This window comes from Ambystoma mexicanum, chromosome 10 (genome assembly GCF_040938575.1).
Source record: "Ambystoma mexicanum isolate Mex_15411 chromosome 10, UKY_AmexF1_1, whole genome shotgun sequence".
Classification (NCBI taxonomy): Eukaryota; Metazoa; Chordata; class Amphibia; order Caudata; family Ambystomatidae; genus Ambystoma; species Ambystoma mexicanum.
Genome location: NC_090932.1, coordinates 1,242,015,893 through 1,242,030,396, shown reverse-complemented (window position 1 = coordinate 1,242,030,396; position 14,504 = coordinate 1,242,015,893). Strand labels below are relative to the sequence as shown.

Here is a 14,504-nt window from a genome sequence, read left to right as displayed (position 1 = left end):
TCCCCCTCGGCCGGATCCTTCGAGGTCGACCGGGGCCTCTCCAGAGGCTTTGCGGGTTCTCGGCCTTCCTCTTCACTGAGCCAGAGCGTTGGCTCGTGGTTGATGGCGCTGGAGAGGGTGCGTCCTGCCTGGCAGCCGAGGAGCCCGACCGTTCGGCGCCCGCGGACTCGCGGTGCTTTGCCTTCTGTTGGACCCCCATCGCCGGGGCGCCCTCACAGGACTTAGAAGACCACTCGGACGACTTCTTCTCACCTGACAGGCTCTTTCCTTCCAGCCAGTTGGAGAGACGAAGGTGTTGGTCCCTGATGGTCCGTTCCGACATGTTCCCGCAAAACGCACAGTCCTTCTCCACGTGCGTTTTGTCCCCATGAAGGCAGTAGAGACATTTCGAGTGCTCGTCCTCCTTGAACACATTCTGCAGCTGGCATCCAGGGCAAACCCTGAACAGCTTTCTGGGCATCGAGCTTCCTTTCTCCTGGGCCATGTTCGGGTAGGCCACAGGAACTTCTGGACTTCTCCAAGAAGCGTAACTCTCCGAAATATTCACCCTTGAGGGACGTATAAAAATCCGACACGGATCCCCGTTACTCGGATGTACAGACGGTGGAGCTTGAGGCTCTATTTGACCGAAAAATGAGAAATTCTCCTTGAAAAAGAGCGAAAATGCAGCAAAAGCTTGAGAGCTAAACACGAGGACTCCCAACACTTGAGCGTGCGGTAAAAATCTGAAGATGGCTGCCAGAGGCGGGGCTTAGGGACAGGGCAGTCATTGGCTGGAGGCAGTATGACCCAGAGACCAGTGATTGGTTACTACTGAGAAAGACCGATCAGAAACGAAACCAATACCGATTTTTTCTTTACCAAGGATTCCTGGCCTGATGACGGGGAATATTCATGAGCATGTGAATCCATGCCAGAACCCATGCTGGAGAAGAATGGAACTACTAGAGATAGGACGGGAGGTCAGTCTAGATCCTAGTCTGTCATTTCTCAATTTGGTAGGGTTTAGGTTTGATGGCAAAGCGCTGGATCCATTGGACAGGCATTAAAGGCTTGGAAGTATGAGGATGAGCTACACTGAAGCATCTTTCTTTAGGTGCAGACGATAATGTTGGCAGGAAGTAGGTAGGCAAGATTTTTGTGGAAACAAACCTTTACACTGGGAGTGTGCACACCTTGTATCTATGGGGTATGAGATACAGCGTAAACGAGAAAGGGTGAAGCCGTGTGGTAAGTTAGGTGATCTTCCACCATCACCTAGAACATACACATAACTTGGAAAGTACTGACCTCACTGACTGCGCACAAAGCACTTTGTTAAAAAAAAAAACAAGGGGTTGAAAGAAATGTAAGGAGATCGTAGGTAAAGAACACAATACAGTTTAATCTTTTCTTTATCATTAAACATGCAAGAAATTGGATACACATTTTTGGTTTTCATACCACATATGATTCAAAAGGGATTAATTCCTATTCCACCTGTATACACATACTGCGTGTGATTTGCTGCCTCATGTTGAGGCTTAAATAGCATATATGGTTCAAACATAAGTCAAAGCAGTATAGCTCCTCCCAGTATTAATTCATACTTTATGTAATTCAACAAAACCACGTTAAAAAAAGAGCACGCCAATTTAACAGTGACAAGCCTACACGTATTTCGACGTTACAAGGTCATCCTCAGGGCGTACAATTGTTCACAAAAAGCACTTGCAATTATATGTGTGTTACTTTGAGTGAAAACCTGTATCACAACAAAAAGGTAGGAGAGGGAGAAGGGGAGAAACACCAACAAGAGGGCGAGAGAAAACAGCAAAAACAATGTCAAAATGGGTCAAGTTGTTGAAGTGAAAAATGCAATATAAAAAATCACTCAATTGTTAAGTGCCCTCAATTATCAGACATACACTTGACAAAAAAAGTAAACTGTAAAGGATGAGTCAGTTATTTGGACAAAATTATTAGCATCTAATATTGCTACATTTTTGCACTCAAAGCACAACAAACACTTGGATTCTGCAAGGGTAAAGGAACCATAGTTACCTCTAAATTGGTACTTGGAAGGGATGGTATTGTTAATTGTAGTACGTGATATGGTTAAGACACCCACTGGGAATAATCCTTATTACTCTGTAGGATCTAGCCTGTCGCTTTTCAGCTGGAACGGAGAAAAACAAATAAAATTGGGATGAGTGTTTGATTAGACCATTTTGTAATCTCATAAAAAGATATGGTTATTTAAAGTTTCGTTACTGTCAACTCTTGTGATATGATCATATTTAATTACCTCTGGTGGGGTGATCAATTCCATATGGAAAACTTGGAGCCAAGGTCATTAGTATACCACATGTAGTGCGGGTTTCCTCATATGTTTTTACCGAAATCTGTGGTATGGAGATAAAGTCGACATGATCCCGGTTTTAGAGTTATTCCTAATGCCTTCTTTTATTAGCACTTTGTATGGAACCACAATGAAAAGGGAGCTTACCAGCATAGTTCAGTTATGCGCACAATGTTGGACGCTGTCGGGCACCTCAAAAACTAACAGACATAGTCGGAATCACGCCGTAATCTGTTGTATAAAGAGTGAGATAAAGAAAGTCTCGGTCTTACACAAATGAACAGTTGCCTGCACTATGTGTGGGTGTGGTTTAAACTCACTTATTCAAATTTGATTTCGCTATGCAAGTACATATTTCTAGACGTGCTGCGCTAAATCTTCTAATGCAGAAGAAAAGACATGTGAGAGGTGGTGACAGAGAGTTGAGGCTACGTCAACAAGAAGCTCGAATGATCTGCAAATTACGTTGCCTCTCTCTGGGTCTGAACCAGGAACATGAGTTCAATGTATTTCTATAACTATTTCTATCTATGCTTAGTATGTCTCAACAATTGAATGCCTCCTATCTAACAAAGCCTACTATCTTGAGACTGCAGGTCATGAACCATGAAGCCAGTAATTAAACTTGAATTTAAAATTGATGAAAAATGTATGCAACAACCATATCATAGGAGACATATTAAAACGTCTCAACGAATCCCATTGGCATGTATTTAGCCTTTCTGGTGACACCAATACCTAGCATCCGATTTTTTATACAAAAGCCACAGAGGATCACAAGTTTCACCCAGAGACAACACTCTTGTTTTCCAGTCAAGGTAATACTCGGGTAAAATATCTTTCTTGCTACATTTATCTAAACACTTGCGTATATTTTCTTATACACAATTGAATCCAGCCAAACCAAGAGGTTACTAGCCTAAACATATAGATCACCATGGTAACCCAAATCACGTTATGCGTGATCAGACCAGGTTCAAGTTTTACAATCATAATAAATTCAATAGACGGTCGTACAATACAATACCAGTTATACAAGAGCAGTAATACACCACTATCACTATTGATTTAGGAATAATAATAATATACTTCTTTTTAAACTCGGATTAGCTTGTAAGGAATGCCTTCCGGCAACGTTATAAGTAGCATAACTCGGAACACGTGACGCATCACATGTCCCGCAGTTAACTCCTGCGTCATAGTAACCGGGTTTCCTAGCCGATGTTTTTGGACGCGCGCAACGGCACTCGCTCCTCGGCATGCTAATGTCACCATTTTTCAATAGATGCTCATATCAGCCTATACGAGGTAAACAAGAACAGGCACATAGCATACACTTTCACTCAGGAATAAGAACACTTCCTTTCAATCTGGATCAATTTGTCCGGAATGCCTTCTGGCAATACTCCCAATCGCATAGCAACACGGAACACGTTATGTATCGCGTGTCAACTACAGTTGACATAGCAACCGGCGTTCCGAGCCGATGCTCGTACAAGGTGCCCGACGGCATTCGCCATTGTGCAATTCACTACACCATGCTGGTAAGCCCATTCATTTCTTCTGCATTAGAGGATTTAGCGCAGCACTTCTAGAAATATGTACTTACATAGCGAAATCAAATTTGAATACGAATGAGTTTAAACCACACCCCCACACAGTGCAGGCAACTATTCATTTGTGTAAGACTGAGACTTTCTTTATCTCACTCTTTATACAACAGATTACGGCGTGATTCCAACTATAATGTCGGTTACATTTTGAGGTGCTGATGGCGTCCAACATTGTGCGCATAACTGAACTATGCTGGTAAGCTCCCTTTTCATTGTGGTTCCATACAAAGGGCTAATAAAAGAAGGCATTAGGAATAAGTCTAAAACCGGGATCATGTCGACTTTATCTCCTTACCACAGATTTCGGTAAAACCAAATATGAGGAAACCCACACTACATGCGGTCTACTAATGACCTTGGCTCCAATTTTTCTATATGGAATTGATTGATCACACCACCAGAGGTAATTACATATGATCATATCACAAGATCAGACAGTAATTAAACTTTAAATAACCATATTTTTTTATGAGATTACAAAATGGTCTAATCAAACACTCATCATCCCAATTTTATTTGTTTTTCTCCATTCCAGCTGAAAAGCGACAAGCTAGATCCCACATAGTAATAAGGATTATTCCCAGTGGGTGTCTTAACCATATTGCGCACTACAATTAACAATACCATACCTTCCAAGTACCAATTTAGAGGTAATTATGGTTCCTTTACCCTTGCAGAATCCAAGAGTTTGCTGTGCTCCGAGTGCAAAAATTTAGCAATATTAGATGCGAATAATTTTGTCCAAATAACTGACTCATCCTTTACAGTTTACTTTTTTTGTCAAGTGTATGTCTGATAATTGAGGGCACGTTCCAATTGAGTGATTTTTATATTGCATTTTTCACTTTAATGACTTGACCCATTTTGACATTGTTTTTGCTGTTTTCTCTCCCCCTCTTGTTGGTGTGTCTCCCCTTATCCCCCTCCTACCTTTTGTTCTGATCCAGGTTTTGACTCAATGTAGCACATATAATTACAAGTGCTTTTTGTGAACAATTGTACGCTCTGAGGATGACCTTGTAAGGTCGAAATACGTGTTGGCGTGTCACTGTTAAATTGGCGTGCTCTTTTTTAATGTGGTTTTGTTGAATTACATAAAGTATGAATTAATACTGGGAGGAGCTATACTGCTTTGACTTATGTTTGAACCATAGGTGCTATTCAAGCCTCAAAATGAGGCAGCAAATCACACTCAGTATGTGTATACAGGTGGAATAGGAATGAATCCCTTTTGAATCATATATGGTTCGAAAACCATAAATGTGTATCCAATTTCTTGCATGTTTAATGATAAAGAAAAGATTAAACTGTATTGTGTTCTTTTCCTATGATCTCCTTACATTTCTTTCAACCCCTTGGTTTTATTTTTTTTAACAAAGTGGTTTGTGCGCAGTCAGTGAGGTCATTACTTTCCAAGTTATAGGAAGTAGGTAGGCCTAATTACATGAGATGGGCATAGAGGTTTGCTCAGTGACAGATGCCTAGCAGCCACATTGGCCAGAGAAGTGATAGTCTGCTGCATAGGGGATGGTCAGGCAGGCATAAATAGATTTGGCGCTGTCGTGGTACAGGTGCATAGGATACAATTAAGCCAAAGGAAGCTGCCAATTTTAAAGCATGAAACATGGCTACGTTGTGTAGTGTGCTAGCAAGTTTAGACCGGTTATTAGGCCTGCACAGCATTGAAGTCATCAGCACATAAGTACAGTGCAAATACATAATAAAACCTTGCGCGCCTCGGGCTATAATACTACTAAATGCCCTTAGGACAATAGTACAGTTCAGTAGTACAGTGCAGTCATGGCTGAGGTGTTACCCATTAACTCAAAGAGTATCGTGCTAGCGATAGGTTTAACACTTGTAAAGGCAGTAGTGCAGTATATCTCAGGTAGGCGAGCACAATGAAATTACGGTTTGAGAAGGTTACACAAGGTAGGCATCTTTCCCAAAGATGTACGTGTTAGTGTCGCCCAGGAATAGCGTTTATCTGTGCAAGCAGGTTATAGCACCTGCATATTAGTTATAGGCAAAAATAGGTAAGAGCAGTTTGCACAATTACATGGTACAAGTGGCATGGAGCGAGCGGCTATAGGCTACAACTGTTACTTTGTCCCAATACATGTAAATTGGTCTAAAGTGGAGTCAGGAGTTTGTACATGCTCTATGGCACACTATGAGCACAGTTCGGTACAGTGATACTTGAATGCAGTTAATAACAGTAGGTACAGTATGGCGTGAGTCATGTAGGTGTACAGGAACAGATTCGCGGTCAGTAGCTGCAGTGAGGGCAGATGACAGTTTGAGGCGGCAGCGAACAACTTGAGTTTGATTATGGGTAGTTTGTTCATCAACATCTTATATTGACAACTTACATCAACAGCTTATATACAGTACCAAAACTCAAGTAGGTGTTCAGGATGGTCCCACTCAAACCAAAACAAACATTCTTGGCCATGGTTAGAGAGACTATTCCTACATGTATCTGAGTCAATATGCGATAGACAATCAAAACATGCAAATATAGACTTATGGTTAACGGAACTATGCTATATTTTAACACAATTATCACAACTTTACTTGGTTCCTAAATGGGCCTGAATTGAGTAGAATACAACAGTAAACAAAGATGGATTAGAGAAGATATACAATGCAATGATCAAAACACTACCCCATACAATGCTAGAAACTGCTAGTGCTGGAATAAATGATAAAATAAACTGCATTCAAAGCTACAAAACAAGCAGGAGCGTTGATATGGAAAAATAAAATCAAAAACATGTCAGAATCTGAAGTCATCCATAAAATAAGAGTAGTCCAGTGAAATATAAATCTAGTTCCCTCCAATTCACTAGTAGCTACCTACTTCGCTACTGTGGTTTTTTAAATCTTCAAACTGGGCTTCATTTAGTGAGCTCTCCCACCATAAAAGTGACCTTTTAAGTGACTCGACATTAGGCAGGGACAGCAAAGAACTGTTCCGTGCCACTGGCTACGCTCCCATTTTTTTTATATGGAGTCTTTTGAGGGGGTGAGATGGGGGTTGGGGGGTACAACATCGGAAATATTTCTATGATATTGGCTGCAGCAGACATCGTTCAGGAGACCTTTGTAAGTGAATTACACGGAGGCAACATTTACAGGGACCCTGCAAGCACTAAATCTTTTACAAAAACAATTAAAAAAAGAAATCTGGTGTAGCCCTCCAAATGCAAAGAACGGATATTACCTACAATACCATCCTCCAAAATAGAAATCATACTGGTTCAGTAACATGCTTCAAAATAAGATCGTCTCCATACCCAAAAGGGAGACAGTTGTTATCCAACACTGAGGTTTTCATTACCTTTTTAGTGCAGTACTCTCTGAGTTGATGTCATCTGTAGTGTCATGCCGGTCCTGCTGGATCTCTGGTGGCCTGAACTCTGGGTCATGGAAGGTTGGGAGCCGATAACCTTGCCACCTAGACTCACAGTTTCGGGGAATTACACCAGAGTACAAGCTGGTCTCACTGACCTCTGGCATAAGGGGGAGCTGTTGCCCCATTAGAAGCGTGTTTTCATTCAGACTGGGCAGAGGTTGCAGTTCGAGACCATTGGAATAGTGTGCCGGGTTAACAGGAATGGCGGTAAGATCCATGCCGTCAGGTTCTTGACCTCGTGGCTGAGGACTTAGTGTGGGGGGTAGAGGTGAAATAGGGGAGCTTGGTGAGTCAATGGAATTAATGGAACTTGGATTTAGATTCTTAGTCTGGTTGTCTGGGGGACTAGACATTTGCTTGGCATACTTTCTAGTATTTGGAATTTCGAGGGAGGGGTGAACCTCAGCCAAGCCCAACTTCTGCCCCGAAGGATCTTGCCCCATGCAGAGCTCTTCCCTCACAGGTGGTCGATGGTGAAATGGGGTTTGAGGTTTCTTCTGCAATTTTTCAACTTTGTCCAGCCTTTCCGTTGGTTTGTGCTTGGAACAGGCAGCTGACAACAAGGACGACGATGTTGCAGGTGGTCCAACACCAAAGCTGGGCTGTGATATTGATGGGGGGCGGTTGCTGGCCATTGCATTACGCTGCTTGTACGCCTTATGTCTAAAACAAAGAAAAATGACAAACAAGATATTAGATGTGCCTATAAAAACAGTTCAAGTTAGTTGCTAACAGAATAGCGATCATTACGGCTAGCTCTTAACCGTTTTAAAATAATAAAATTGCTTTACAGTACTACCAAAAATAAAGATGCAAAGTAATGGAGGATAGAACCCAAGTGCTAGAACAAGCTCACCTACAAAGATAAACGGAAAGCAATTACGGTCTAAGATTAAATATATACACATCACACAAGAGCTTAACACAACAGCACACAACAGACTCCAGCCGGATACCACACCAAAATGCTCAGCGAACGGTGTTAACCAAACTGAAGCTGCCAACAGCACATCACCTCCCTTGCTCTTTCTCCAAACTTTGTCCTACTAATGTACCCTAACCTACCATCTTTTTCTTTCAGATCCGCCAGGAGACCACTACAGTGGTGATAGTGCACGTTATAAATATCCTTTAACATTAACATATGGAGCCATCACATTACAGGCCAGCAGGACAAAAACGTTATACTGAAACCTATTCTAAAAGGATATTTGAGAGGGGGGGGGGGGGAGCTGGAGAGCCCAAGCAAGACGGCAGCAAGCTGAGGGAGCTCTGCCGAGGGACGCCAAGCTCAGCCGGTTTGGACCTCATAAATCCACATAAAAATGAACTTCAAATGGGGTCAGACCGAACCAGAGGTGCCACAGCAGGCGTGGGCAAAACCCAGATGAGAAACGCTCCAGAATGACGGAGATGTGAACCGCATGCACCAAAAGGCGCGAAAACAGATGCTGTTTCGGAATCTCCGGTGCAGAGCCTCCATGGCGCTGAAGCCCCGGATCACAAGAGCCACACACGGACCACCATTTACGGTAGAGCAGATGAGTCAAAAGCCACAACAAATGCAGAGAAGATCCCCGACGAGGGGCATAACCATTGGGCTCCACGTGTGCCGCTGGGATCCGGGACCTGTGGAGAGCCCACACAAAGACAACGGAGCAGGCGACGCCAGGGAGAGGACCTCATGAGCCGCCCCAGAGCGGAGTGGCCTGCGAACACCTGACGGCATTCAGCGGGAGCCCGCAACTTAAAATGAAGACTGCTGCAGGAGGAGACCGACATGCTGCCAGCTACACGCGGCGACACAGGAGCAACAGGGAAACTAAGCTGGCCACCCACGAGAGCTCCAAGTAAGTCTAAACTGCGTTCAGGCGCCCAAATGGGCCCATTGGGACTAGGCCGCTTTTGTGGGGAGTAGGAGGCCTGCAACAGCTCATCTGTCTCACAATAACACCAGCACCTGAGCGCCAACAGCGGGCACCCCACCAAGAAACACGCACAGGCAGCACCCTGCATGGTATCAATTACCTCCCCTCCCCAAGTCAACCAAAAAGCGGGGAGTAATCCCATAGAGCAGCAAAAGACTGGACATATAAGAGGCCAACACAAGGGTGCCCCAGCCGACACAGCGATCTGAAGGCCCCTCAGAGTGGAAAGCTGGGCGCACACAATCTGGGGCCTGGTCCGCCCACTGACCAGCGCAAACAGCAAACTTTACACAGAACCGCAAGCCGATAGGTGTGGCAGAAGACACCTCTAGGGATCGACCCAGGACCTACAAATCGCTGCTAAGTAGGCGCAGGTAGCAAGAAGCACGGTCTCTCTCTCACACTCACACACACACACACACACACGCTGCAAAAAAGGGGGAGGGGAGGCGAAGGAATAAGAGTCAAATCATACAGAGGGGCAGCAGAAACAACCCCAGACACAACAAGTGTGGGGCACACCGCCCGATCATCTGCACCCCCTGACCCGCCAGGAAAAGCACCTACATCTGACTCCAGGCCTGCTTCGCGCAGGAGTACGACAGACACCACCACGGAACACCTCACACACAGTGGGCCCACAAAACCCACAACAAGGGAAGCCTGCCCCAATAATGGATACATAGACCTCAAAGGCTCCCTCCTCCACGTGGGGCAACAATTGATACAACAGTGCATCTCAAGACCCTCCACGGGCCACCCCGTAGAACGTGTGGGCAAAGAGGGGGCCTCCTACAAGAAACAAGCACCTCAGAAATCAAGGACACCTCTAATACCGCCCTAAAAGGGGAGCTACCAAGGCGCTCAGTGAGAAACAAGCCTGATATGGAAGTCCAAGCCCAACTGCAGGCCATTCTGGAAAAAGGGAAGATCATAGACCAAGGCACGCAAGAAACGAACACGGCGCTGCTCGAAATCAAGCAGGACCTCCAGGAAGTGCAAAACCGACTGGCTACACAAGCTGAGAACCACAGAAAATGAGCAGCGCATTAGTGCCCAAGAAGATTATCAGACTACTACAGAATCAGAGCTAGATGGAGTCATACATGAGGTCCAAAGACTGGGCGAGAAGATGGAGGATCAGGAAAATCAGTCAATAGGAATAATCTATGGGTGGTCAGCATCACAAAACACTGAAGGGATGGAAATGGAATCTGTCATCCATGAACTTTTGAAGAACTCGCTCCACATGCCCAATGCTAAGGACCTTATCATAGAATGGGCACATCGCGCACCGATCCCTAAGCCAGCACTTACTGACTCCCCAAGAGTTCTAACAATGCAGTTATTGAATTTCCAGCAGAAAGTGGCCATTCTAAAAGCATACAGAACTGCACCCCAATACATCTGAAAGGGACAGAGGTTAGAATATTCAATGACTATTCTATGGAGGTATCAAAAAGACACAGAGGCTTCAAGCCCATTCTCGAGGCACTCAAAAACTCTGAACGTAGACACTAGCTTAAATTTCCTGCAATTTGGTGCATACCGCTCGACAGACAGTGGCAGTGCTTTGAAGACCGAGAAACCACATGGCAATTTCTTCAACTAAAGAATATAGTGTCGGCTGACTGACAGCGCACCAACTGAAAAAACAAGCCAAGACTAACCTCCTCGACAGTGACAAGTGCACGCACAGGCTAGGGGCAGAGGGCCAGGTGGCTGTGACGCTGAACAAAAAACGCACAGGACGACCCTGAAGCCAACCTAACTCAGAGACAAACCAACAAGAGACCCTCCCACACTCACCCACAGAGCTACACGATAAACTGGCTCTCCGTTGGGGTCAAGCAGAACTATGAAAACGGAAAGGAAGCACCTCAAATGCAACCCTGAAAACACCACAAAGACAGAAATGCAAAAGGAGGTGACCACCCTCACAGCAGACATCTACCTCCCAATTCTTCCGGAGGAGAATATATGGGAAAAAGCAGCAAATCTCCAGTTTGCTGCCACAAACCTCATGTATGGGCTTGTAAGCCTAGTATTGGGCGGGTGCCGGAGGGCAAACCCACCCAATGTTACAATGTTTGGTTTCGGAAGGGCCTATGTTTCGGCCCATGTTTGAAAGTTGTGGGGCTGTTGACCCATAAGTTGTATGTTTATAAAAATGGGTAAGAGACGTGCTCCAGGCTACCCCATTAAGTGCAGGCGTATGCTCAATTATTAATAAGTTACTCACAGTAGTGACTAACATACTCTTAGACCTTAGTCCCCTTTCCTCCATACTGCATTGGCGTCCCTTCCAAGGGACGGGAGACAGCACCCTTTTCACCAGAAAAAACATTCTTCCCCTTTAAATTTAGAGGCACGCGAGGGTGCGGCCCTGGGAGCATGCCCTGCCCTGACTCTGCCCTCTGGCGCCACACCTCAGTCCCCCTAGATGCGGCGACAATAGATTAACACTGCCTAATGACAACAGTTTTATTAGTGGGGAGGATGGTGGGACGTATGGAGGAAAGGGGACTAATGACTAAGTGTATGTTAGTCACCAGAGTGAGTAACTTACTCTTACGTCCCGCCCCCTTTCCTCCATACTGCATGGGTGATTACAATGGAATGTAGCCCAGGGTGGGGAGCGGGTTCCTGAGGACCGCCTGTCCGAAAGCCGCATCAGATCTAGAGCCGGCATCCAAACAGTAATACTTGCAGAAAGCAGAGGGAGTAGCCCAAGTGGCTGCCCTGCTTATGACTTGCCAAGTGACACAGCGCTGGAATGCGATGGCCGTTGCCTTGGCCCTGACTGCGCGGGCGTGCATGATGGCTGGAAGCAGCTTGTCCTGGCCCTCGTATGCCTCTCTGATGGCCGAGACCGTTCAGCGGGATATGGAGGCCTCAGAGGCCTGATAGCCTGGTCTAGAGCCTCCAAAAGTGACAAACAGCGTGTCCGATTTGCGGAAGCCCTTGGTTCTGTAAAGTAGAATCTCAGGCCACGCCTGACATCCAGGCATTGCAGCACTCTGTGCTTCATCCTTAGGATTGGAAAAGAACTTAGGAATGACTATTTCCACGTTTAAGTGGAAAGCAGATGGCACCTTGGGCAGAAATGCTGGGTGTGTCCGGAGGACTACTTTGTCCCTGTGAAAGGTAGTATATGGTTCCGAGACGATCAGCGCCTGGATTTCGCCGACTGTGCGAGCCGAGATGAGGCCGACTAGTAAGGCCTTCTTGATGGTGACCAGCCTGACGTCCACAGACGCCATTGGCTCAAACGGTTTGTGCGCCAGGGCGCCCAAAAATATGTTCAGGTCCCACACGGGGTGCTGCCTCTTAATGGGTGGGTAGAGCCTTGCGAGCCCCGTGAAATGTTTCTTGATGATGGGATTGGAGGAGAAGATCCCCTGCCTCCGAGTACCTGTAAGCCCAGATGGCTGCGAGGTAAGTGTGGCAGGTGTCCACCTGCACACCAGAGTGGGCGAGGTGCACCGAGAAGAACATATCTTCCAAAGTACATGCCAGGGGGTCAATTTCCTTGGAGTCTGCCCAGTGGCAGAACCTGGTCCATTTACTTTTATACTGTGCCCTGGTAGCCTTGCTCCTTGCGACCTGTATGATTTCCAGATTAGCCTGGAAGAGGTTGAGGTGCCGTAGCGTTATCTGCTCAGGAACCACGCTGTGAGTGTTATTCCTAAAACAAATCTGCCTAATATACCATTGGCCTACCCCTAGATTTATTATTCCCAAACTAGTCCTACCATGGTCTAGCCCAGAGTGTGCGACCATGTATCAGTCTTAGACAACCTCCTGGATAATCTCCTAGGGGGGTGGAGGGGAGTGGATCACTATGCCCCCCATGCTTTTGTATCTCAGGGCCTATGTGCACTGTGTTAGTCCTAGATTACTCCTATCAACTTACTCCTATGGACACATTAACATAAAACACAAAGAAAACACATGAATCAATTCACTCTATAGAAACACTTCTATTCATACATAATGAATGATGCGAACACTACTAAAACTATGCAAATCTAGAATTTGCACCTTTTATGATTCTGGTGCGAATCTACCATGCAGTGTAATGACTATAAGCCTTACAAGCTTCCAATACAAGCCTGTGATTAGCTGGATCTATCGTGTCTAATGCAATATACATATGGCAAGTGCCAGCAGTCAGTCTCTCTCTCTCTCTCTCTCTCTCTCTCTCTCTCTCTCTCTCTCTCTCTCTGTCTCTCTCTCAGAGTGTCTCAGTCTCTCTCAGAGTGTCTCAGTCTCTCTCTCTCAGTGCCAGTCTCTCACTCAGTGTCTCAGTCTCTCACTCAGTGTCTCAGTCTGTCTCTCTCTCAGTGTCTCAGTCTGTCTCTCTCTCAGTGTCTCCCTCTCTCTCACAATCCCTGTCTGATTTCCCCTTTCCCAAAGCTCTTTGTAAGGGTCTGCCCTAATCAATCAGTTTAGGCCATAAAGCACACTTCCAATTTGAGCTTCCCATGGTCCCATCTCGAATGTGCCTATCGATCTCATGCCAACCAGACGTCTCTCATCAAACTCCATCTACATCTAAAAACTCCTATTTCCTCACCTCTGGTTATATCGTTAAATGACATACAAATCCCTATCGTTACATTCATTCTCTAAGCTAAAATGCCTCTCTCTGTTCTGTCAGCGTTTCTAAATATGAGCAATGTCTGAAAGTCTGTGTTTGCATGTACTTTCACTCCGTGTTCTGGTCAATCACTGCGTGATCCGTGTCAATGTGACATTGGTCATCATATCTTCTAGCATGGCCTTCTTCTGTCTGCAATACACCATCTTACCATCTATTCCTCCATTCACTATCCATGAAATCCCCCTCTCCTTCTCGTGCAAAGCTCTCCCTGCAAAAGCTCATCTCCTGTGGTGCTGCCTGGCCCCACCTTTTCTCTCTCTGCGAACACCAGCCCAAGGCTGATTAGGCCTCCCTTCTTCGTGTCTCTACTAAGGCAAAGGCGACCTCTTATCAACCTAACGGTTTACAAATTCCTCCTTCACACTGTACCATAACAACGTTGCACAGAAGCAAGTGGCGCTTCTGTGTGTCTCCATTCAGAAATGGCTTTATAATGCCATAGGCCTTATGCTTTCTAGCGTTTACTCTTTCTCTCGCAATCCAAGCGCCATCTATAATGCCAACTTCATGCATATTCTAAGTGCACACTCATACATGT

The 14,504-nt window shown here is 45.4% G+C and overlaps 1 protein-coding gene across 1 annotated transcript in view; it reads right to left on the bottom strand.

The window, feature by feature from the left end:
• Nucleotides 1-14,504, bottom strand: part of MED13L (mediator complex subunit 13L) — a 2,324,591-nt gene that overhangs the window by 1,062,741 nt on the left and 1,247,346 nt on the right. The window contains exon 10 of the mRNA XM_069619219.1: nt 7,298-8,035. Coding sequence (XP_069475320.1) covers nt 7,298-8,035 — 738 coding nt within the window. The remainder of the gene's footprint in view (nt 1-7,297; nt 8,036-14,504) is intronic.